At 35.5% G+C, this 26195-nt stretch overlaps 1 protein-coding gene across 5 annotated transcripts in view; it reads right to left on the bottom strand.

Annotated features, from left to right (window-relative positions):
• The window catches only part of SCML2 (Scm polycomb group protein like 2), a 150397-nt gene that overhangs the window by 8746 nt on the left and 115456 nt on the right, over window positions 1-26195 (bottom strand). For 2 of the 5 annotated variants that reach the window (XM_074192332.1, XM_074192330.1), the window contains exons 9-13: window positions 23418-23550; window positions 16348-16551; window positions 11988-12170; window positions 7664-7777; window positions 5811-6089 (exon numbers count right to left, since the gene is read on the bottom strand). In XM_074192332.1, coding sequence (XP_074048433.1) covers window positions 5811-6089; window positions 7664-7777; window positions 11988-12170; window positions 16348-16551; window positions 23418-23550 — 913 coding nt within the window. The remainder of the gene's footprint in view (window positions 1-5810; window positions 6090-7663; window positions 7778-11987; window positions 12171-16347; window positions 16552-23417; window positions 23551-26195) is intronic. The other 3 variants (XM_074192333.1, XM_074192334.1, XM_074192335.1) reach the window with 3 other exon arrangements.

Raw genomic sequence — 26195 nt, 5'->3', positions numbered from 1 at the left:
TATGAATGTGAATGGGATGAACTCTCCCATTAAATGGAAGCAGATAGCAGAGAATATTAAAAACCATAAATATGCAACATGCTGTTCACGGGAAACACATCTCAAGCAAAGTAGATCTCATAAAAAGAGATAAGCAAAGAAACTACTACATATTACTAAAAGGTTCCACAGTTACTGAAAAAATTTCAACACTAATCATACATACAGCAAGTGGCAAAGCATCCAAATTCTTAAAAGCAGAAGATAAATGAAAACATATACCTCAAATGGCAAAGCATCCAAATTCTTAAGAGCAGATGATAAATGAGTTACAAAAAGACAAAGGCAGCAAAACTATCCTGGTGGGGGATTTCCCTATAACCATAAAATAAAATAATGAATAAAATAGAATTTTAGAAATGTTAGATATGAAAGACCTCTGGAGAAAATTGAATGGAGAAAGAAAATAATTCTTTTTCTCAGCAGTACATGACATCCACACAAAAACTGACCATGTTATTAGGGCACTGAAATGTCACAATCAAATGCAGAAAGGCAGAAATATTAAAGGCATTATTTTCAGATCATGATGGAATAAAAATCACATTAATAAAGTTTTATGGAAAGATTAAAAATTAATTGGAAACTAAATAACCTAATTTGAAAGAATGAGTGGATCCAACACAAATAACAGAAATAACTAATAATTGTGATCAAGACAATGACTATGAGACAATATACCAAAACCTGTGGGATGAAGCCAAAGCAGCTATTAGAAGAAATTTTATATCTCTAAATGCTTTCATGAATAAAATTGAGAAAGAGGATATCAATGAATTGGTCACACAACTTAAAAAAGGTAGAAAAAGAATAAATTTAAAATCCAAATTAGAAATTCTGAAAATCAAAGCAGAGATTAATAAAATTGGGAGAAAACTAATAAACTAATGAATAAAACTAAGAGTTGGTTTTATGGGAAAAAATAAAATAAATATATATTTGGCTAACTTGATTTAAAAAGAAAGCTAAAACCAAATTACCAGTATCAAAAATGAAGAGTGAACGTACCACTAAGGAGGAGGAAATTTAAGATAATAATTTGGGACTATTTTACCCAAATATATAGCAATAAATTTGACAACTAAGAGAAACGGATGAATATTTCCAAAAATGTAAATTGTCCCGAATAACAAAAAAGGAAGTTAAATACTTAAATAACCCCATTTAATTAAAAGAAATTTAATGGTTTCATCAACAAACTCCTTAAGAAAAATTCTCCAGAGCCAAATGGATTTACAAGCAAATTTTAACAAACATTTAAAGAACAATTCCATATCTATATAAATTATTCAGAAAAAAAGATGAAGTTCTGTCAAATTCCTTCCTTTTCTCCAATATGGTTGGTTCTTGTCCTTCATTATCAAAGACCAAAATAACATCACTATGTCTGAGATAAATTACAGTGAGTCTGACTGTGACTGATCAGACCAATAAGAACCCGGAATGCTCTATCACAAGTTGGGCATAAATAGTCCATGAACACCTTGGGTACTTACTCTAAACTTATGGAGGTCACCTTTCCTTTATTATGCTTCAAATTCTGCCTTCCTCTTCAAGTGTAGCACCCTCATTGACGTGGGCATGCCATGCTGGGTGGTCTTGTACCATATCTCTCATACCATATAATAAATTCTAAAGTTATTCAATGAGACATTCAGGGTGTTTCAGTATCACATCCCCTTGTGAACGCTTGGCCTGTGTGAATTATCCATAAAATAGTTTTTTTGGGCAAGCGTACATCTGGCTAATGATGTGTCCAGGTCATCACTGTTGCACTCTCTGTTGTAATGCTGGGATGACAGACAGTTTATCTTGAGAAAGGACCTCAGTGTCTGCTATCTTCTCCTACCAGGTGATCTTAAGAATTTAAGACAATTTAAATGGAAGCAATTCAGTTTCTTGACATGGTGCTGGTAGACTGTCCAGGTTTCATAGACATATAGGAATGAGGTCAGTACAATGGTTCAATCTGGTAGTCAGTCTAATACCTCTTCTCTCCCACACTTTCTTTCAGCCTCCCAAATACTGAGCTAACTCTGGCAATGAAAGTGTCAACCACATTGTCAGTGTGTAGCTCCATAGAAAGGACACTGACAAGAACTTATCTACAGTACTCAAAACTTCTCCATTTGCTATAATCAATATAGTGTGGTGCTGGCTGGTGGAGCACTTGGGGTTTTTTGTTCTTGTTTTTTTACTTAAAGTTTTTATTTATTTTGAGTTTTACAATTTCCCCCCCTAATCTTCCTTCCTTCCCCCCACCCCCAGAGAAGGCAATTGGCCAGTCTTTACATTGTTTCCATGGTATACACTGATCCAAATTGAATGTGATGAGAGAGAAATCACATCCTTAAGGAAGAGACATAAAATATAAGAGATAGCAATATCAGACAATAAGATTATCAGTTTTTTCCTAAATTAAAAGTAATAAGGGGTGGCTAGGTGGTGCAGTGAATAGAGCACCAGCCTTGGAGTCAGGAGTACCTGGGTTCAAATCCGACCTCAGACACTTCATAATTACCTAGCCATGCGGCCTTGGGCAAGCCACTTAACTCCATTGCCTTGAAAAATCTTTAAAAAAAAATAAAATAAAATAAAGGTAATAGTCCTTGGTCTTTGTTCAAACTCCACAGTCCTTTCTCTGGATACAGATGGTATCTTCCATTGCAGACAGTCCCAAATTGTTCCTGATTGTTGCACTGATGGAATGAGTGAGTCCAAGGTTGATTATCGCCCCCATGTTGCTGTTAGGCACCTGGGTTTTCTTGGTGTTAATTGTTCAACCAAAATTAGCACAAACAACAGAGAATCAATCCATACTTTGTTGCATCTCAGCTTCAGAGGTTGCGTTGAGTATACAATCATCTGCATACAGAAGCTCATGCACCAACACTCCCTCCACTTTGGTCTTGGCTTGTAGCTTTTTCAAACTGAAGAATTTGCTATCAGTGTGGTAACTGACTTGAAGCCATGGCTGAAAACACCATGCTAAAAAGTATGGGAGCAAGGACATGACACAGCCTTGTTTTACTCCATTGGTGACTAGGAACTCTTGAGAGCATTGTCTATTAATTATCCAGAACCCAGGCATGCCCACTGTCATGAAATTGATGTACATTATTGATGAACTTTTCCTGGAGACCAAGTTTGACATAATTTTCCATAAACTCTCACAAATGTTGGTATCAAAAGCCTACAAATGTTGTATACAGACCTCTGTGCTGTTACTGGCATTTTTCCTGGAGTTGTCAGGAAGCCAAAATCATATTGATTGCTACTCAACCCTTTCTGAAGCCACACTGACTCTCAGGGAAGTGATTATCTTCTAGGTGAAGGATCAACCTATTGAGAAGGTCTCAGGCAAGAATCTTACCAGCAATGACTCAAAGAGAAATATTCCCTTTAACTTTATAGAGATGGATGATCCTTGAATTCCTGGGGAATAACTTCTTCAGGCCACATAGCCTGGAAAATTTCAGTCAGTTTTTGGATGAGCAATGGAAACTCCCTACCTTGTAGGTCTCAGCTGGAATAGAATCAGCACCAAATGCTTTGCCACTTGAAAGGAGCCTAATGGTATTCAAAAACCTCTTCTTCAGTTGGAACTTCAGCTAGGAACTGATTAACTTCAACTTGAGTGGTCAGTGGCTGTTGCAGTGATTCATGATGATCTGTTAAAAAGACTATGGAAGTGTTCCATCCATCTCTCTAGGATCATGTTGGCGTAGGGTGTGTTCAAGGAAGATTAGTATTTTGGTGTGAGGACTGCTGAGCCCTCTTCAGGTCTGCTTTCCACCTTTGATATCCACCTGAGCCACCTAACTAGCCTGTGGCTCCAAGAAGCTGTAGCATGCCATCCATCAGTAAACTGTTTCAGCAGGAGAGCTAAACCAGGAGTCTTAAACTCATCAGAGAGTAGTGGGGGGTTGTCTACCCCCAAGCATGTGAAATCTTCCACTGGTGGAATGGGCAGATAAGAACAATTCATTCCAAGGGCCATGGAGCCTGCTGAAACAGGTACTGTAGAGGGATTAGACCTTGGTTAGACATCCACTGCATCTAGAGCCATCACCAGTTGTCTTGACTCTGTCTTGCAGTGCTGGATCATGATGCCTTTGGAAGAAAGAGTGAGGCAGATGATTTCATGTAGCTCTACCTCACTTAAATCCTATTTATGCACACAACAAAAGATATCACTCATAACCATTCTTCAAAGTCCTGTGGCAACAGGCAAGTGATGAAGCAGCAGGTTTGGATAAACTGCATGCCAGTGAGGTTATTTCCCCACTGAAAGGGATTTAGCAGTCCCCTGGGTGAATGAGTAGCCCTTTTAAGGATCACACTGTTCATCTCCTGATGTGAGGAAGGGGCTAGAAAAGGGGCCCTAAAAATTGTCTGCTTACCCAACCAATCCTAACCTGATTACCATGGCAGGTGGGGATGCCACAGTGCAATTGAGACACCAAAATTTTACAAAAACTTTTTCAAAGAAGATTCCCCTCACCATCAGTGCATGGATTGTGCACACACTCATAGACAACACAAGATCAAATAGACCTGAAAGACGAACAACTATTGTTGAGAGATATCCAAATAGCAACACTGAGTGAAACAAGGCTGGCAAATGAAGTTGGAGCTGGATATGTATTTTCCTGGATTGGTTGCAGTGAAAGGGAGCACTGTAAAACTAATCTAGTCAACATTCTTGAATACCTACCAAAAGAAGTGAATGACTGGCTCATGATAATGAGATTGCCATGTGAGGAAAAGGTCATGCCACCATCAGCAATGCCTATGCTTCCACCATGGCAAACACTGATGGAAGTTAAAGAAAATTTTTATGAAGACCTGGAGACCCATGTCATCACCAAAAGAAAACAAGCTTATAATTCCAGGTGACTTTAATGCTAGAGTAGGCTCAGGTATCCAGATATGACAGTAGGAAACAACAACAAATGGTTACCTTCTTGCAAATCTCATGAACTACTCATCACAAACACTATCTTCTATTTATCTAAATGCAATAAAACTTCCTGGATGCACCTTCGTAGAAATACTGGCATCTACTAGACTATGTGATTGTAAAGAGAAGAGTCAGACAGGATGTGAGTGACAAAGGCAATGTGTGGTGCAGAGTGAAGAGTAGACTGATCACAGACTCATCCTCTCTAAGCTAAATATTCATATTCAATTAAAGGGGTGGCCCCAAGGCAAAATGACTACTAGAAGAATTAAGAGTGTCTCTCTAAGCTGGAACAGTCTGTTGCTAACTTGGAGGGAAAACTGAGCCAATACACAGTTGGCAACAGTGGAGCAGAAAAGGAGTGGGCAGCTTTCAGAGATCTGGTGTATGGCACTACATTTGCTCATCTGGGCCAGAACACTAGCAACACCAAGACTGCTTTGATGAAAACGATGGAGAAATACAGAAGCTGATAAATGAAAAAACAAGAACTTCATCAGGTTTACCAGCAAAATAGTTTATTTCTAAGAAAGCAGCATTTAATTCCATCAAACTCTTGGCTCAGTAAGAAGGCAGATGAAATTCAATTTTATGTAGACAATAACAAACCAAAATGCTTTTATGATGTCCTATTTATGGGTCAAAAACATACAGCGCATTTCAACTACTCTGTGCTGATGGATCCACATTTTTCTTGCTTATTCACTGGGTGGAAAGGAAGGAAGGAAGGAGGGAGGGAGGGAGGGAATTCAGACCTGAAAATGAAGTAAAACTGAATTTCAAAATAAACCAATAGGACAAACTCTACCTTCAATTCTCCTTTGATTTCGGTTCCTGTTGCCTTCGTAATAATTGTTCCCAGCAGGGTTCAATGACAGTTTGTGTAAGACTGGCACTGAATTTGAGGTAGTAGTTGCTGATTGAAGAGAATTTCTATAATATGCTGTACTTATTGAGGTACGACAGTTTGTGGGATTTCTACAGGCAAGGCTTGAAGGTTTTCCTGAATTCAATGATGAATCCATGGATTGTTCAGAAAATCTGTGCTCTTTGGGCAAGCCATTTTCTTCAACTGGCAATAATTCTGCTATAGCCAACGACAAACAAAGGTGGTTATTTACTCAACGATCATATTTTTACAATAAAAGCCATTACAATGTAATTTCTTTGTTAAAAAATAAAAGATTTCCCAATCCCAAACAGTAAGCTTTTTATTTTAAGCAGTAAGTGACTATGTGATAGCAAAGTGGATCATGACTCAGTCTTAAAATTGGGAAAAACTGGTCAAAGGTCTCATCTCTGGAACATAATGGTAGTGTGAGCTATGCAAGCCAGTCAACCTCTCAGTGTACCAGTTAATACTCTCAAACTATAAACTGCAGAACCAAGTGTCAATCTGCACTGGCAGAGGGGTTTCCTCATTAGCAACTCTCTTATACCAATGAAATAAAGTTCCCTCAAAATTTAAGCAATACTGGGGGCAGCTAGGTGGTGCAGTGAATAGAGCACTGGCCTTGGAGTCAGTCACTTAAATCCTATTTATGCACACAACAAAAGATATCACTCATAACCATTCTTCAAAGTCCTGTGGCAACAGGCAAGTGATGAAGCAGCAGGTTTGGATAAACTGCATGCCAGTGAGGTTATTTCCCCACTGAAAGGGATTTAGCAGTCCCCTGGGTGAATGAGTAGCCCTTTTAAGGATCATACTGTTCATCTCCTGATGTGAGGAAGGGGCTAGAAAAGGGGCCCTAAAAATTGTCTGCTTACCCAACCAATCCTAACCTGATTACCATGGCAGGTGGGGATGCCACAGTGCAATTGAGACACCAAAATTTTACAAAAACTTTTTCAAAGAAGATTCTCCTCACCATCAGTGCATGGATTGTGCACACACTCATAGACAACACAAGATCAAATAGACCTGAAAGACGAACAACTATTGTTGAGAGATATCCAAATAGCAGACCCAGTACCTGGGTTCAAATCCTACCTCAGACACTTAATAATTACCTAGCCGTGTGGCCTTGGGCAAGCCACTTAACCCCACTGCCTTGAAAAATCTAAAAAAAAAAAATATTAAGCAATACTTAATGAAACAAATCTCTATTCAAACGAATGTGGACTGTCGTTTGGACTCCTGTGTAACAAGATGTGGTCTAGCAGGAAATTTATCATCGCAAATTCATAATGTCCTACATTATTCAAAGACAGAATTATTTGTATATCTTGCCACAGAAAATAAAAAATAACTACATCTATGTTTAATTAAAACAAAAGTATATTGCCTACTCAATAGAATTTCCTACACATATTTGTTACCACAAAAATATAATGCATTTTTATCAAAATGTCTACTTGGTAAACAAAAAAGAAAATTAACAACTTGAAAGTTAACACTTTTAGTACACTGGAAAGGGAAGGCTTCCCTTCTTTTCTCTACTGTCTTTCAGCAGGGGAAAAGCTAATACATAGATCTATTAGCCAGAAAGAATACTTCTGCATACATTAGGAAATTATGGCTGTGCAAATGAGACAAGCACAAAAATATTCTATAAAAAGAAATTGTCAAACTGGCTTTGGTACTAAGAGAGTCATGAATTTTGAGCTTTAATATTCAGAATATTTTCCCATTGTCTACAAAGCATAAATGGTAGTTACCTTCAGATGCATGTACTTCTGTTCTAGGAATTTTAGGGGAGAGAGGGGCAGCATAAGGTGGAGAATCCTGAGAATATCTTTTAGTACTCCTATTTTCTGATATTTCTTCTTTTGCTGTTTAAAAGAAGTTTTTTTTTATAAAGTAGTAAGTTTAGGCATTTTTTTTTACATTATCACTTATGTTTCCCATCCATGTTACATAATTGCTAAAGATTTACTCATAATAATCTTAAATATTTGCTTGTTCACTCAGGCTTATTTCTATAGCACATTCTATATATATTACAACATCTAACACCAGAGGCTATCAAACATTCCAGAAGCTAATAATTCAGAAGTGCTATTCCAAATTATTTACTCACTCTACAATGGGTCCACAACTGTGAGTCTCAAAAGCTACTTCAACATATTAAGTTCCAGATCAATACTACCAAAGATTTATCTTTTGTTTTGAGGGGAGGAGTTGTGAAGAAAGAAAGGAAATTTCACTTGAGTTCTAGCCTCATGATAATTAATGGTATGGTAGGATTTACCTCCCACATTCTTTAAAGAGCTTGCTCTACAAGTTGGCAAGTAGGCCCTTGACAAAGCCCTATTATCCTGCTTTCTTCAATAATATGGCATTAAAATATAAATACCCCCCCCAGAAAACCTTTCATATTAAACTTTAAATTAGAAGTCAATACCTGAATTAAGAGTTAACAATTACACTTAAGCTTTATCAGTCAAGAATTCTGGTTTAAATCTTTAAAACCTGAGTTAGAATCATGGCTCTGTCACTGGTACCCTCACTGGAAATATAAAAATCCAGAAAGTGCATGCATTTATAAAGATTAATAATGTAATCACAACCCATTCATACCAGGGTTACTCATTCTTCTTTACCAAAAATGGAAAGTGTGGGTAGATGAGTAGAGCTCCAATCCCATTCCATGGCAATGGAGGGGAAGGAGGGATAGGGTCTAGAAATATGGAGCAGAAGGAAGGAGGGATAGGGTCTAGAAATGTGGAGCAGAAGGAAGGAGGGATAGGGTCTAGAAATGTGGAGCAGAGGGAATGGTGCACCACAGAAAAGGGAAGAGATTTTTTACCTACACAGCTATCGCAGGTGCCTAAGTTTGATTTAGGCTATAACCTTCCTGAAGATCCTGGAGCAATCATGGAAGAAGGCAGCTGTGGGAGCAGGAATTATAATTGGAGTGGGGATAGTTATATCAGAGATTAGTCCATGTTTGACTAAAGAGAAGTAGAGGTGACTAATCTTTCCCTCCTTTAACTAGTTTATCACATGCCCCTAAAGGTTATTCTACACCGCTGGGGGAAGCCTGGTTTCCACTTTGAAGGTCACTTATCTTTTTAACAAAAGGGCAAAATTTATTTTGAACTGAGATTAAAAATATTTCTAGCAATAAAACATCACACCATAGAATGAAATCCTGAATTATATTTCTATCTTAGCAACAAACACTGGTCCATTTTAGTATTTTGGAAAATACTACAAAAAATATTACTATCCTTAACTCAAAACAAGATTTTAGCAACAGTTTTTAAAAATTAAAGTGCTCTCCCTTACTAAACTAAAGTCTCAAAAGAAATGACTCTTGATGAAATATGCAAACAGTGGATTGGATACAGAGGTCTTATCTAATCACAGGTTTTCAATGGAATAAATTTTCCCCAAAAAATTAAAATGTAGAAGCCATGTTAGATAAGACATTTTGATTTAGAGGAACTTACTTTGAAATGTTGACATTTAAATGTAATCAATGATCATTCTTTTCACTGTAAGTAAATTAATGATAAAAGTCTTTATAAGTTGTATTTCAAAGTAGAGTTGAAATACAAAAGAACATATTTTGCCTAATAATTTTCATAAACTTCAAACTATTTAGTTCAAATTTTAATAACTGAATGAAAATCACATATAATACATACATATGTGTTAATTTTTTCAAGTAGGAACCTAACCTACTTATTTGATTAATTTAAAAATTCAAATATGCTATACTTAAGGAAAAATTACAAACTACTCTGAAATCTGTGAATGAAACAGTTATGTGAAGATTTTATTATCTCATAAGGTATCAAAGATTTAAATATCTAGTTCTGAAATTAATTTTTTGAAAATCAATCTTTAAAAAATAAGACTACACAAAAGAAAACAGAACTCCTTTTCTTGACTTTATCTGATTCCTTTCATATTCCTAAATTGCTTCCTATATATCTTGAGAGAAAGAACAGTCAAATTCTCACAGGAGATTGAGTATATCAGATTCTCTGATACCATACTTAGGAATCCTCCACAGCAATTATTTTTATCTTATTGTAATTATGTAAATGTTTACATTTATTGCTATAAGAGCTTTGCTAATTTCTTATATAAAGGTTATATAAGACTTCCGTGAACTTTGAGTTTTGCATAGTTACCCCTCTTCAATGAGGATGTAAATATCCCCTTTAGTAGCTTAAGAGGACTTCAAATAATTTCTGATAAAAGTGTCTAGAGTTGTCCTCTAAATTAATGACTGCTCCTTGGTACTTCATAGAGAATAGCTTTCAATGACAAGTCTACCTAGAATAAGTGAAAGAAAGGATGTCCTCGAATTGCCCTGAGAATCAAGATGACCCTAGGAGTCCAAGGCAGACTGACAGAAGAGTGTCTGCTTTTTTCCCCTTTTTAAATACATTAGAGATCTAAGAATAGGCTTTTCTAGAATAAAAGATAGCAGTTAGGGTAATAGCAGAGAATTCTAGAGCACGTGAGAGTTTAAGGTATTCATGCATATAACCAGAAAGCAAGGTTCATGGATAATTTTCTTCTTGAACCCTTTCCTTCTAGTTTGGGGGAGGGGAAACTTCCTTCCTTAGGGAACTTGATAAAATTTGTCAAGGTGAATTTCCTTCTGTTCAGAACAGAAAGATTTGTTGGGAAGCTTCTGCCTAGGGAGAGGAGTATCTTGCTAGTAATTTCAAAACAGAAAATGTCCCTGATCTCTGAATTAATGAATTTGAAATTTCTAAGGAATGTGATTATCAGAGATCAGGGAAATTTTCCAAGGAATGTGACTACAACATGGCCCTTACAACAAACACACTGGACCCACATCACACTAGAGAAGTGAGGCTAGTGACTAACCACAAAACCCCACTCAAATCCAATTCATGTGCTTGTCATGGCATCACTTCCCTGATGTCATGGTCTTTTTCAAAAATGAAATACAAACTTTATTATCATTATCATTATTATTATTAATTATACAACAAACACAGCACATTATATGGGCAAGTAAAAAGCTTGGACCTTTGTACAATTTCTATGAGTAGAAGTCCATTGGGAAGAATGTTTGCTGTCTTTCCAGCAATCCCAAAATATTTTCCCCCACTAGGAGAGTACAAACCAAGAATGATGCTAAGTTTGAAGAAGTAGGAAAAGTAGAAAAGTAGGACCCACCAAGGGGGAAGAGAATTTTGTTAAATTTTAGGGACTATCTTTAGTTAATCACTTAAAGCTTTTCTACATGTGTTTATCAGTTTAAGTCCTCTGCTCTTTTCATAAAAAAAGCAATACTGTAACTGCTATGAACAGACCTTGAATGTTTATATGGAAGGTGAGGAACACTAGAAACAATTATGAAGTCAGAAGCTATAGGTAGAGGTTTTCCAGTCCATAGCATGGAAGTATAATGAACAAAAGACACAGATTGAGACACTGGATCCTATCTGTAGAAAGTCCAGAGTCTGGAGGATCTGGGGCCATTTGTTCATTACCGTTGTGATCACAAAAGTTATTAACTTATTTTATGCTACCACAGAAAATTCCTCAAAAATTCTTATTCTAAGGGGCGGCTAGGTGGCACAGTGCATAAAGCACTGGGCCTGGAGTCAGGAGTACCTGGGTTCAAATCTGTTCTCAGACACTTAATAATTACCTAGCTGTGTGGCCTTGGGCAAGCCACTTAACCCCATTTGCCCTGCAAAAACCTAAAAAAAACAAAACAAAGCAAAAATTCTTATTCTACCTCTAGTCCCTATTACTCTTCTAAGAGGTAACCAGATAACTGCACATTAAAAAAGGTTAAGAATCACGTAAAAGAGAATTTCAACAAAACCCACATGCCTTGACCCTTTAAGTTCCACTGCCCAAAAAAAGATGACATTTCCTTTAGGTTTGTAAACCTAGCAAAATGTAAACTATTAATAATTTCAAAGCACAGTTCAAATCCTGAATAAATTCAAGTTTCAGGAAGATGATAGTCTTCCTGATTTACAGGCATTTTTATGAGAAAAATAACATTATAAAAATGTAACCTATATTTGCTGTCACCTGGTTTATTCCTATCATACTCTGAAGGACTATGAGCAATTCCCATATAAGGGCTGAAAGGCTGGCTACTAAAAAGGTTATCACACTGTAGACTGTGGCAAAGTTTCTCCAGAAAACGAAGGACAAATGATGCACTGTTCACAGAAGGAAGGTTGGTGGCATGCTTTTCCCCATCAAAGGAAGCTATAGGAAAAAGGGAGAAAAAAAATCACAATCATCCTTGCACGCAAAGACATAAAATTATAACTTTCCAAAAAGCTTCAAAAAATTGACATGCTCTTACTTTCTCAAAAAATTATGTTGTTTTTCATGGCTTCAGAAAAATGTTAATTTTTGCTTGCCCTAAAAATATCTAAAAATGATAGAAATAATCTATGCTTTCTACAAAGGCGGTGTATCCCTTCTAAATGTGAGATGATATAAATTTCAGATTGACAGATTATCTAAATTGCAGATTATCCATATACTTTACCAGTTGCTCCCCTATACCCAGTTGGGGTGGTGCTATAAGCCCTCTTCCATCTCTCAGAGAAGAGAATATGAGAATAAAGGTCATGCTGTCAGTCTAATTTAACTGAGAAGAAAAAATGAGAGGCTTTCTCATGAGTTTCTTTTTTTTCTAATAAGTTTTTTCCCTTGTTTATCATTTACCATGCTGGAAAAGAAAGCAAAAAGAGTTAAGCGTTAGCCAGAGCAGATTAATTCCCAAGCTGGCTTGAAGTTCATGCACCTTAGGGAATAGAACTATGGTCCTTATCTAGCTGAACAGACTGAAATTCTTTGAATTAATGTGCCAAAAGTCCCCTTCATTAGAGGTGAAAATGAAAGTTCAGTATGATTAGAAAATGAGAATTAACTTCCACTTAACAAAGAGATTAGTTTGATTAAAATAATGACACAATTTTAAAATGAATTTTTTTTATATCTCAAGTGCCAATTTCTGCCTGCTACTTTTAAATACACTGCTCTGAAAGTCTTTTCCACATTTGTCACATATGACTAACTACAGTAACTAAGAGAGAAAATTTATAACATCAGTGTAAAGTTTTATATAGTATTGTGTGCTTAGTCATTTTTTTTTTAGATTTTTTTCAAGGCAATAGGTTTAAGTGGCTTGCCCAAGGCCACATGGCTGGGTATATTAAGTGTCTGACTCCAAGGCCAGTGCTCTAGTCACTGTGCCACCTAGCCACCCCAGCTTAGTCATTCATTTTTAATCACATCAGACTTTCATGACCCCATTTAGAATTTTCTTGACAAAAATATTACAGTGATTTGTCATTTCCTTCTTCAGTTCATAACAAGGGAAAGTGAAGGTGTCTAGGACTCAAAGTCAAGGGGAGCTTTTTTAAAAGGTTTTTTTTTGTAAGGCAAACGGGGTTAAGTGGCTTGCCCAAGGCCACACAGCTAGGTAATTATTAAGTGTCTGAGACCAGATTTGAACCCAGGTACTCCTGACTCCAGGGCCGGTGCTTTATCCACTACGCCACCTAGCCGCCCCACAAGGGGAGCTTTTGGCTTCAAACTTGGGACTATTTTATAAAGAAAATAAATTATAACTCCAAATCCCTTCAGAGTATGAGGTGATGTAGGTGAGAGTTATGCCCTATATTTTTTATTAAATCTTTGAAGTACATGTTCCTTTACAAAAAAGTTAAGTGGGTAAGTGGTTAGCAACTCCTTCAAATTGAGGGATCACTACTGGTGGGGGATTGAGCCAATGGCAAAAAGCCTTAAGAGTTCCATAGAACTTGGGGGGGGTATATAAACAGCATATCTGACCTTCAGGCACTAGAGGCAAGATAATCCTTCATACAAAGCAATGCCTTGAGTAGAATAAAATTGGACTCCTCCCCTTTGCTGAGACCACTGAAGAACTTCTATGCCTAGGATTTTTAATTTTAGGTACCTTAGAATTTGAAATTCTAGAGAAATTTGAAAAAATATGTATTTTAGGGAGCAAATATAGAATTTATTTCCCTCCTAGTATTTGTTCTCTCTTAATTCATCTAATTTTGCAAACTTTTCATCTGCCAATTGCTTGGTTATCTGAAGGGGGGATGGGGAATGGGCAGAAAGGAGAAGGGAATAATAAGCATTTAAAACACTGGCACTTTAAAACTATTTACTTCATTGAATCTTCACTACAACCCTGTGAGATAGGTGTTGTTATTGTCTCCATTTTACATTTAAAGAAACTGAAGTGAATAAAAGTCAAGGGCCTCACAGCTAGGAATTGTCTAAGGTCATCATCTGAAGCCATCTCCCAGGCAGACATCAGGTCCATTGTTCTATTCACTGGATCATTTTGATACTTTTTGTGGTAATGAATACAAATATCACAAATAATAGGCTTAATGTGAGAAAACTAGATTCTACATCATTAGGATGCATAGCAAATATACATACATATATAAGTATATACATACATATATATATCCAGAAGGACCTACTAAACATGTGTATATATATAAAATAAATATACATTAATATACAATAAATACACACACACACACACACACACACACATATTTGCATTTAAACAGATCTAAGAATGGTAACCTTTTGTGACAGCAAAATGCTCAATGACTTTTTTAGGTTAAAACACCTGTGCTTAAAATCCACAAGCCATTGACCTCATGTGCTCCTCAATATGAGCCAACTTGTCTTATACTTTCTTTGTGATAGTTTAGAAATCCATTTGGTTTACCTTTCAGTGGCAAGGATTCATGGGCGAATTTGGGGTGCTCCTTGAAATAAGGATCCAGAAAAAATTTAATGAGGTCTCAATGGTAAAAGAAAACCTCTAAAAGAATATGGTGTAGCCTGAGTAGAAGGGGACACTTTTTTATCTAGACCCCAGTTGAACAGCCTCATGCCCTGAGGGAATCATGGAAGAATTACCATCCAGGACAGTTTTCCCACTGGAGAGAGGGATGATTACTAGTTGATTCCAATTCCCAAATCCCTGTGGACAGGGTTTCACAAAGTTTGGAAAACTTAATGTGGACTACATTTCCTTCCATAACAGGGGGTCAGTTTTCTTTTGTCTTTCCTCTTTTTTTTTTTGACTGAAGGAAAACCTTTTAAAGCTAAGGATAAATAAAATTAGATATCTGGTAAATTTTGTGAATTTTTTCTTGTTTCACTGAACCTGCAAAATTTTTATTTGGAAATAAAGTGATTTCATCTATACATGTGGGACTGTATTTCAGTGCAACAGTGACGGTTTTGAGAATTTATTCTACACAATGAGGTAAGCAAGTAAAAGGACAATGTTGTGTCTTGCCAGGACAGTATTTAAGATGCTCCCCTGCCTATTTGATGTTCCCTGCCATTAGCAGAGATGGCAAATAGTTCAAATGATGGGAACAGGATGTTTGAAGAATGGCTAGATCACCTAAAGGCAAGAGTCTAGTTCCTGGAAGAAGATAGTCTCCCCCCGCCCCCCACATGGCTAGGAACAGTCTGCTTGGCTGTGCACAGTTGGTATAGATGGTATCTTTTAAACTGTCAGGTTGGGGTCCTTATTGCTCTTCCGACTGTGCACTTTTTCTGCTCAGTGGCATCACTAAGTTCATGGGCTTCAATGAACTGAACTAAGAAAGAAAGAAGGGCTCACCTTACCCTGTTTTTTCTTATGCTTTGGGGTATCTGTCTTGGGTTATTTTATTTGTCCTTTTCAGCTCTAGATGAGGGAGAAAAGCCATGCTAAGGTGATTCCAGAGCCAGGATTCTAGGCTGGCTATTTCAGCTGCCTGACAAGGAAGCTCTGAGAAGCTAGGGTGCCTGAGACTCACCCCAATGTGGGCTTTAGGCTGGCAACTGACCTATAAAGGAAATGAGTTAAGCTAAAAACCAAATTCCATACCTATTTCCAGGAAAATGAGATGGTACAAAGGTGGGATTACACCCTCAGGTATTGGGGGTGGGGTAGGTGGGAGCATGCCTTTATGTGTATTCTTGCTTCACTTATATAATTTTTTTAATAAAAAGTTTATTTTGAGCTTATACTAGAACACTGTCAAAGATATCCTAGCCTAAGTTGTTTTAACTCAAGGTAAAAGTAATGTCAGATTATAAATAAAGAAACCAATTACTTATGATGAATGAACTGAGTTCAAAGTATTTTGCTTAATATAAAGCATTTTATCTAAAAAGACAAAGAGAGACATATTTTACAATCTAGTGGGATAAGTTTCTTTTAAATGACCATGTACTACTTCCCTCTGAATTTTATTTATACTACTTCCTCATTTAAAACTATAATTCAAATAAACTGACAGTATTTGTCAATACTAATTAAAAGGCTATACCACACAAGCTAAATGTCTTTAAGAACATAAAGACTTGGTCTTACCAGTTATCATTTCTCCTCCATGATGTCCTGATTTAAGGAATCCAAAAACCATTTTAACTTGGTGAGCACAATCTACACAAGCCTGGACAGCCTGACGGAGTACCACGTTAACAGGTCCTGGGCCAAAGTGATCAGGAAGGAGCTGTACTTTTTTCTTATCCAAGTGAGGTCCAGAGTTTCCATGTTTGTTCACGTAGACACAAACTGAAAAATATATACATACATATATATATATAGACATTTGATAATAAATTTAATATCATAAATTCAGCCTTAGAGCCAACCCTTATCAAATATCAACTATTTCTATTACCACTTTGATGCTATTAAGATTTATAAAAATATTTATATATATTTATACAATATTCATTATACTATTCAAGTCTAAGAACAATCACAGAAAAATTATTAATGCACATACACAATAAGTCATTTTAATTCTGCTGAAATAATTTGATTTGACAAATAGTATTGGAGGATTCAGACCATGGAAGTTTGTTCTTAACTTTGCCAAAATGTCATGTGAATTGGCATAGGCATACTCAAGTGACCCAACTAATATGGTTCTGTAATAATGCCATTTATCTATTATGACAAAACTTATCTGCTTTAACAATCTGGAGGCAGCTGTCTCCCCTCCCTGTCCCTGAGGAATTTCTTTATGTTCTCATTCTCACAGTATTTTGAATGCAGGTTACTAAAAGATGGCAGCCAGCTGGTACTAATGAATGAGAAAAGAATCTATCTTTTTCCTTCCCTCTCTAACACTGTTCCTAATGGCCTTTTCTATCCATCACACTTATACAGAACAAATTTGTGATGTTGGATAGGATATGCCTATGTTGTGTTTATGCATTTAAGTAGGTATTAATATAAAATCTCAATTTTACTTTTTCAAGGAAGCTAATTAAATAGGGGAAAATGTTGTGAGAAAAGTTAACAGACAAGACTCTGCCTTTCCACTTGTATAATGAGGACTGTTCTGGGACCTAACCTCCTTATCCACCTCCACTCAATTCCTGACAGATAGATACCCCCCCACACACACACACACACTCACTCTCAGGACATATAAACAGCCGCTTGCCATAAAGCCGAATCTCAAGAAAGGGCTTTGAACACCTTAATCATATTCTTCTTTAAATAAATCTCTTCTCCAATAATTGATTATCTGCTAATTTAACTCCTAGATTAGAATATTCCCTTTTCTTACACTATCTCACTGCCCCAGTTTTTCTGAACCTGTCGAAGTAGAACCTCCTTGCCATTCCCAACTGCCCACTCCTTTATTCAGGATTACTTCAGTCCAACCTCCTTAATGTCCCATTCTAGTTTAGTCTTCCCTCTTCACTATGCCTTCTTGAATACTTTCTACGTAATTAATAAACTTCATTTTAAATCTCTTCCTTTATCACCTTTTCCATCTTCTTCACCAAGGTCTGATTTCCTCCTAATTGACAATGCTCCCAACAATCCTCTCTAATACTAATACATCTAACACTCACAAGTCAATTAGAAGGAATCAGAATACTCTTTGGTCTCAAAAACTCTTAATCCCTCAAGTCTACTCAATTTACATGACTTACTCCAATAGTCCACTGCAGTTACACATGGAGATATTCACAAACTATTAATCTTGCAATCATCACAACTGTTCACAAATTCTCAAATTCCTTTCATTTTCCCCTATGTCTTATGAGCACAAAAATTGTTCTCTGTTCTCATTCTGGCCAATATTCATTTCAACCCTTGGTTCTTTCCCTGGTCATTTACACCTGAATTGGTTACATGTTTGTTCACCAGGTCCAGATAGGGAAAAAATGCAACTCTACAACCCAAGTCTTACTAAACTAACTCTGGATTACTTCTACCACTTGCTTCCTTTACTTCTATTAAAATGTTGCTCAATGGCAGTGAAAGAGATCAGGAACCATGTTGACAATACAGATGTATGTTAACTAATCTCACTAGGCTCTCAATGCATCAAAGGAATTATTATATTCCTCCCTAATTAGTTCACTATCTCACTTTCTACTATGGCTGGTCTAAAACTTCTCCTCTTCTCTCCTAATCCCTCCACACCACCCCCCTCCTCCCTTCTGCTGAGGAACTTGCCACATTCTTCACTCTGAAGTCATTAGCCTATAGCATCCTTGTCTCCTCTTCTACTTAGCTCAGTTCTCTCAAACATTCTCCCATATTACTTCCTCCAATTCCAGACTAAGATGATGAGTTGAATCTGGAGCTTGCCAAAGGCAAACTCCATATCTGCACCCTAGATCCTATTCCTTCTAATCTTCTCTAGCAGAATTCCCCTATTATCATCCTCATGTCCTTTTACCTTCAATGACTCCCTCCCTACTGTCAACTAAAAACATGCCCATATCTTCTCATCCTTAAAAGAACAAACAAACCTATCAAGTATTTATTTTTTCATATATCTCCTGCCCATTCTCAAGTAAATTACATAAAATAGCTTTACAGTAAGTATTCTATCATCCCAAGGTTATTCTCTCTGCATCACATTTCCAGATCTCCAGCAGAAAAGCAAAACCAGGACAACAAAGAGAAGCAAAAAGATGATGTCAACCACAGTATACCATCCCACAACATCAGGTAGGATTTTAAAATCTTGTAGAAATTAAGAAAACAAAATAGTAAATCAAAAACCTTCACATAGAGGAGGAAGGTAACAGTGTCTTCCCACTGGAAATTCACTATTTTTACCACATGATTTTGATATACAGTAATTTTGTCAATAAGCATTTTAGTGTCTTATGAACTGTACTGTCCAACAAAAACTTGCCAAGATAATCTAATATTGATTGTATCGATATTTATTTATAACTACTATACACATGGCCCAGAAGACTGAAAGTTTGGACACCCTTGGTCTAATATGTAAAATTCACTTATGCTAAGCATTAACGGTACAATGAAAGATAAAAAGACAGTCTCTCTTTTCAAGGAGTTCAGTCTAATGGAGGAGACAATATGCAATCAACTATGTACAGACAAGTTACATAAATACACACACACACACACACATACATACAAGAAAAATTAGGGATAATAAACAGAGCGAAGTCAGCGTAGTGGGAGTCTTATCTAAGAAACAGAGAATACCACTACCACTAGATGGCAGAGTCTATGGGAGGAAGGAGAAATTTTTAAAAACATGAAAATGTAGCAAGAGGGCAGATTATAATAGGTTTTAAAGACCAAAGAGAATTTTATATTTGAGTTTGGAGGTCATAAGTAGTCACCAGAGTTGACTTGGACATCTGAATAGAAATAGGAGTGGGGAAAGACAAGAAGCAGGCCAACCAACCATCAGGTTACTGTAATCCCTTAGATAAGAAGTCATCAGAGTCTACATAACAGTACTGGTCACAGAAGAGAAGGAGGAATACTGGACATGGAGGTAAATTCAGAAGATTATGAAGATTATTACATCTTACTCAGTAACTGAGACGGGAAGTACTGGAGCCTGGAAGGGGCAGGAAATTATTTAGTTCTTGATATCTGGCTTGAAAATTACAAGAGTCAGTTAGAAATACATGATCATAAGTCAGAAAAAAAGATAGGATTAGACAAATAAATCGGGGACTTATTTGCATAGAGATAATAGCTGAAGTCATAAGAACTATCAAGATCAAGTAGGGAAGAAGAAGAGAAGATAGCAAGATCATTTTGACTGAACCATAAAATGTGGGAGGGGAGAATATCCAAGACTGGTAAGAAAGGTTGGTAGCATATTCTGTAGGGTTTTAAAAGTTAAACAAAGGAGTTTATATTCAAAAGTCAAAAGAAGGCTATGGTAGTTGACTGAGTAGGAAAGGGAAAATCATATTTCTGTTTAAGTAAAATTACTTAGGGAACAATATGTGGGATTAACTGGAGTGTGTAGAGACCTGAGGCAGGAAAATCAATTAGGAGGCTGCTGCAATAATGTAAGCAAGAGTGATGAAGGGACAGCTGTGTGAGCATAGAGAAAAGATCAAAAAAGAGGTTGTTAAGGTAAACGGAGATAGATTTCACAAATGGATATGTGGAGTAAGAGGGAGTAATGAAACAAAGATAATTCTGAGATTATGAATTGGGTAGACCAGGAAGATGATAGTACCTTTGACAAAAATGTGAATGCTTAGAAGAAGGAAAAAGAAAAATAAATTTAAAAACTCCTTGGCATGTCTCTCCTCTAGCACCATGGATTTTGTAATTTCAAACTTTCAATATTCCAGTCACTGCCCCAATCTGCATCTAAAAAAAAAATAGGAAATCAAGAGAGCCAAGTCTTATTCTCCAATGCAACAATTCTTGTAGGCCCTAAAATTGTTCTTCTTTAATATATTATTTAATTTGGGACTTTCTGGTTACTCAATTCCCACAAACTATTCCCCAAAAGACTTGACATTCAAACAAGACCAAATTGGGATTAAATAAATACAGTAAACAGAAGCACACGAGAAAAGTTGGATGGGACAAGAGGAATAGAAGGGGCCCCTCAAGTGAAATGTGTGCCTATATACCTAGAGAAGGTCAAGGATATGTGTAGCCTGCTAGGCTAAATCCAGAAAAAATGGGAGTAGAAAACTCCCTCGAGAAAAACTCCAGGCTGGGGGGAAAATAGTGACAAGAGACTAAAATGATGACAAAAAGCATGGCTAAATGTAGTTAGTCAAGCCCAGTCAACTTATAGTAAGGGCCTTAGAGGTCCCTAGCACTCTGGCATTGATACCAGATAGGGCCTGATGGTCCAACTTCAAAAATCTGGAAAGGGCCAAATGCCAGGAAACATAGATCAACGTAAGAACTCAGAGGAGACTGAGGACAAGATCAAGCAGGGCCACTATCATAAGTTACCACAAATCTAAGTCCAGAGCAACTAAAAGACACAAAGAAAAAACAATATTCCAAAAGGAATATATAAACATCAGTAAGAAGACATGAAAAAATAAAATGAAGTTCTTGAGGAAAGAATGGAAGGTGACTATGTAACCAAGAAGATCAAGTAATAAACTTTATTAAAGAAATTGAATTCTAGAAAATTTGAAGAGAATAGAAATAAATTAAGGAGTCAGAGAAATATTCAAACAAAAACAAAAGACAGTAATGGTTTTGGAATGTAAATTTATATAAATGAAAGACAATCTAGTTGAGAAGCAGAAATCAATAATGTGAAAAGAAAATGTACTCATTATTCAAAGCAAAACATGCAGATTTCAAAGATAAGAGGTATAGAGACAACCTAAGGATCATAGGTTTCCCAGAAGAATATGACAGGACAAAAAAATTTAACACAATAAGGAAATAAAATAAAAATATTGAGTTCTTTTGAACATAAAAAATGAAACTCCAGATTGCCTTCAGAAAAAAAAGCCAATGCTGTAAACTTTGAGACCTATTGTGGTTAAAGTTAACAATTTAATTCAGAAATGATAGGTCTTGCAAACCATCAAGAAAAAAACCAACTATAAAGGAAAGGACATTCTAATAATGCAAGATTATTCCTCATCAACTAGAAAAAGGAGGTAATGGAATAATGTGTGCTAAAGAGCCCTGGAGCACAGAATATAGCCCAGTGTGACCTATTCTGCAAATCTAAACCAAACCATATGAGACAAAAGTTGGACACATTTAATAAAATAAAGGAGTAAACTATTTTTAGGGGAAACAATATAGAAATGAAGAGATTCTTTATATCACAAATACCCCAAACAACAGAAATACAGGAAGAATGAATAAAAGCAGGCAACCAGCAACCATTAACAACTGAAAGGCAACAGTCATGCCATAGGTGAGTACTCCTTTCTTGAGGAATGACTATATTACAACATGGGAGAGTTCTTGAAATGAGAGGAGAAGCAAAGGAATACAGAGAAATGAATGATTCACTAGGATCAAATCATGACTAGCCATGAGGGGTCTCAAGTAGTAGAGAAAAAGCTGCAAAAGAATGGGTAAGAAGGAAAAAGTGAAAAGGGGAGAAAAGGAAGGTAGTGGGATGGGGTTTAGTGTAAAGGGAGATTACTTTATACTGGTGAAGTCTGGGATTTTAGCCTGAAGGAGGAGGCGGTGGCAGGGGGTGGAGGAATGGAAGGGCATGTACACAGGCAAGAGATTTCCCAGCAAATGAAGGGAAAAAAGGTCACTAATATGTAAATAAGGGTAGAGGAGAGAAGGCAGCCTATCAAGGAAAGGGCACTGAACTTTATGACACTGGCAATAATTGTTATTGTTCTGAGAGTGAGGCACAATGGAAAAGAGGAACGAGCCCTAAAAGGGAGAAGTAGAAAGCACAATGGCTCTAGGTTCTAGAGGTAGAATCTGGAATAGATTTGTATGAAGAATACAGACAAAAATGAGGGACCAAATGATTATAGGAATGATGGAGCAAAGAATAAGGGTCTAGTAGAAAGAAAAGATGGATAACAAAGAAAGTATTGTGTTACTTTACATTTTTTAAAGTACTTTTATCTTCTTTTTTAAGGTATTCCTGTTCCCATTGGCTCTTTTCCTATCAATCCTGTTCTCTCTTCTTTATTATTTCTTTCCCTTTAGGATTTGTCCATCCATTCTTCTTTCCTGCTTTTATCTGGTTATGGATTCCTATCCTTTTTTTCCCCTCTTAGTCAGGTGGATTGTTCTTTCTCTTTTTTGCTGGTCCTATTCATTACTTTGGAGAAACTTAAAAAAACCTCTGATACTGAGCTTGCTCATCTGTAAAATGAAGAATACAAGTTGGTATTTAAGGATGTGTCCAGCTCTAAATCTTTGATTTCATGAACATATGATTCTTTGGGAAGCCTCCTGTCAGGACTGATACTGCTGATACACTGGGATGTACTGTATCAATTTTATTACTCAATATTATCAAGAAATTTTCTTATGTTTAGAATACATTACATCAATTAGGGTTTTTAGTTAAGTGCATATAAAAAATAAGATAAATTACTTTAAATCTATTTTGAAACTACATTATTTCCCTTCACTTCAGAGCCATTAAGAGAAAATTAACACTTAAAATAAGGATATAAGAAAAGCAATTCCACACACAATTTTTTTACCTGTAGATATAACTGCAGTTGTCCCAGGAATACCAATTCCATCTTTAAGAATAACTGGATTGTTATTGTTTAAGTTGGGCAAACTGATATGTGTCGTAGATGCAGGAGAACATGGCAATGTATGAATTTTTTTCTATTAAAAGAAAAACAAATCACATGAACACATTGCTCTGAAGAAATTATTTCTCTAAATTTTACAACCAAATTAATTCTATCCATCTTCAGTATAATAAACTCTAACTTCTCTTTATCTTTATTATTACTTTCGTTCTATGCCTCCTCGAGAATTTTTCAATGTTTAGAAGCAAGAAGAGTAGCTATTTGGAAGCTCTCCTTTGAGCACTCCTTTGAAATTTTTCATAGAAAGATTCTTTTATAGGCAGTTTAGAAAACAATAAAGACTTAAATGTTAGATTCAAATGTTTCCACACACAATTTAGGCTTGTTAGTGGTTTTCCTTTTTTTTCTTTTGCAATAAATCCTGATATTTAGAAAAGGATATCAGGTCCTGTTTTTCTGCTCTTTTGTTTTAAAGCTTAAATTCTTTGAACCCTGAATTCTGGTATGATTTTGACAATAATAAACCAAACACATGAAAGTTTTAGGAAAAAAAACAAATGGGAAATAAGGTACATACTATCTCAGCATTATAAAGAACTTCAGGACAGCTAGATCAACCTATATAAGAACAAGAATCTTTAATTCAGATCTCTGCTTGGAAGACATTTAGTGAAGGGAAATTCATTCCACTAAAAGAATTTTCTATCTAATTAATTTTTTTTTCTTACATTAAACCAAAATTTAGCTTTCTACATCTATTATCACTACTAGATCTTCCCTGGAACCACTCAGAATCAGCCAGATCACCACTTCTCCACTCTTTTAAAACAGAAATAAGTGCTATATTTTGTCAAAGGATTTTTTTCCATCTATTACTAGACTCATATGACATTTTAAAAATATTAGGATGTTTTCAAAATGTTGAAAGAGGTCTTAATTTCAAGTAAAAAGGCAGTCTGCTCAGAAGTGAAGTTTTTAAAAATTTGTTTCATCAGTTAATATTTTAGTTAAATGTTATTGCATTATCATTAATGATAATGATCTAATTTTCTTCCTTTACTCAGGAATTGAGATCATATTTGTCTATTAAAATGAATGGTTATAAGACATCTTTTTCCATTTTTTTGGAATTTGTATAGCTTAATTTTTCTTGAATACTGATAAAATTATATTGTAAATCCATCTGCAACTGAGATTTTTTCCTGTTGGTACCTTATTATGAAAGAATTTTAGAACATTTAAGAAAAAGGAGATCTCAAGTAATTATTCAATGTCAACAGAAATATACACAAAGCATATAAAGATATATGTATACACACACACAATTATACATATTTGTAAGCTATATGTGGCACCATTATAGAAGTTTATCAATACAAGGGAATAAAATACTTCAAATACAGAAAACAAATATTAAACATAATCTTTAGTGATCACTATTTTTATAATAATCATGTTAAATAAAAGACCTACAAAGGTCTAAAATTAATTGGATTTGTTGGATATGAATTAACACTAAAGAACTGGTGGGTCAAAGAACAAATTATAGAAATAATAGAAAATTTCACTAAAGAAGCAATATAAAAACATAAAAATTTCTGGGATGTAACTTGAATAGTTCTTAGAAGAAAATTTATATCCTTCAATAGCTTCATAATTGAAAAAAAGTCAAAAAAACTCTTCTCACAAATTAAAAAAAATGCATGTAACAAAAAACCACAAAATAAGAAATTCTGAAAACCAAAGTGATTCACAAAAATGAACACCCTTCAAAATATTAAATTGACAATAATTCTAAATTAAAAAAATAAATCAGATAAAACATATGATTTTAAAAGAAATAGTATAATTAAACCACCAGCATTCAAAAAAGAATTTATAACCACTGAATATGGAACAAAAGAAATTCTCAGAAACTAATCTTAACAATTTATATCCTAACAAAACTAATAAGTGAAATGGAAAATTAATAAAAATATAAAATGTCCAGATTAAGACAATATATTTTTTGAAATCTTCATTTTAGGTGTTCCCAATTACATGTAAAAACAAGTTTTCACATTTTATTCTTAAAACTCTGTATTTCAAATTCTTTCCCTTGAATAATTTAAACCCAATATAGGAAAAAGTCCAAGCCATAAATGAGCTCTCAAAGAAAAATTTTCTAGGATCAGACAGATTTATAAGTAAATTTAATCAAATATTAAAAAATTATTTCCATTATTACATTAAAAAGAAGAAAAAGGAATCCTACCAAACTACTTTAATAGGTCAAACCAATAAAGATTGACATAAAATATTATCTATGAGGAAATATAAACATAGAAAAATTATACGCTATGCTTAGGTTGAATTTATATCAGGAATACAGAGTTAAGATGAGGAAAAGTGTAAACATAATTTATTGTTATTGCCCTTCAGTCATTTTTTTCAAACATATCCAACTTTTCATGACTCCATTTGGGGTTTTTGTGGCAAATACTAAAGTCATTTGCCATTTCCTTCTCCAGCTCATTTTACAAATAAGAAAACTGAGGCAAACAGAGTTAAATGATTCCAAGACAAAAAGGTCAATCAGCTGAATAGAGGAGTTAAATACCATTCATAAAACCCAAACAAGAACTACAAAGGTCAAACCCCACTACCCAGCAAAAGCTTCAGGAAAAAGTTGAAAATAGTCTAAAATAAATTAGATTAAGATCAACATTGCAAGGTCAT

Source organism: Macrotis lagotis, chromosome 6 (genome assembly GCF_037893015.1).
Source record: "Macrotis lagotis isolate mMagLag1 chromosome 6, bilby.v1.9.chrom.fasta, whole genome shotgun sequence".
In the NCBI taxonomy this organism is placed as follows: domain Eukaryota; kingdom Metazoa; phylum Chordata; class Mammalia; order Peramelemorphia; family Peramelidae; genus Macrotis; species Macrotis lagotis.
The sequence above is the reverse complement of the archived record's forward strand: the minus strand, read 5'-3'. Positions and strand labels throughout refer to the sequence as shown.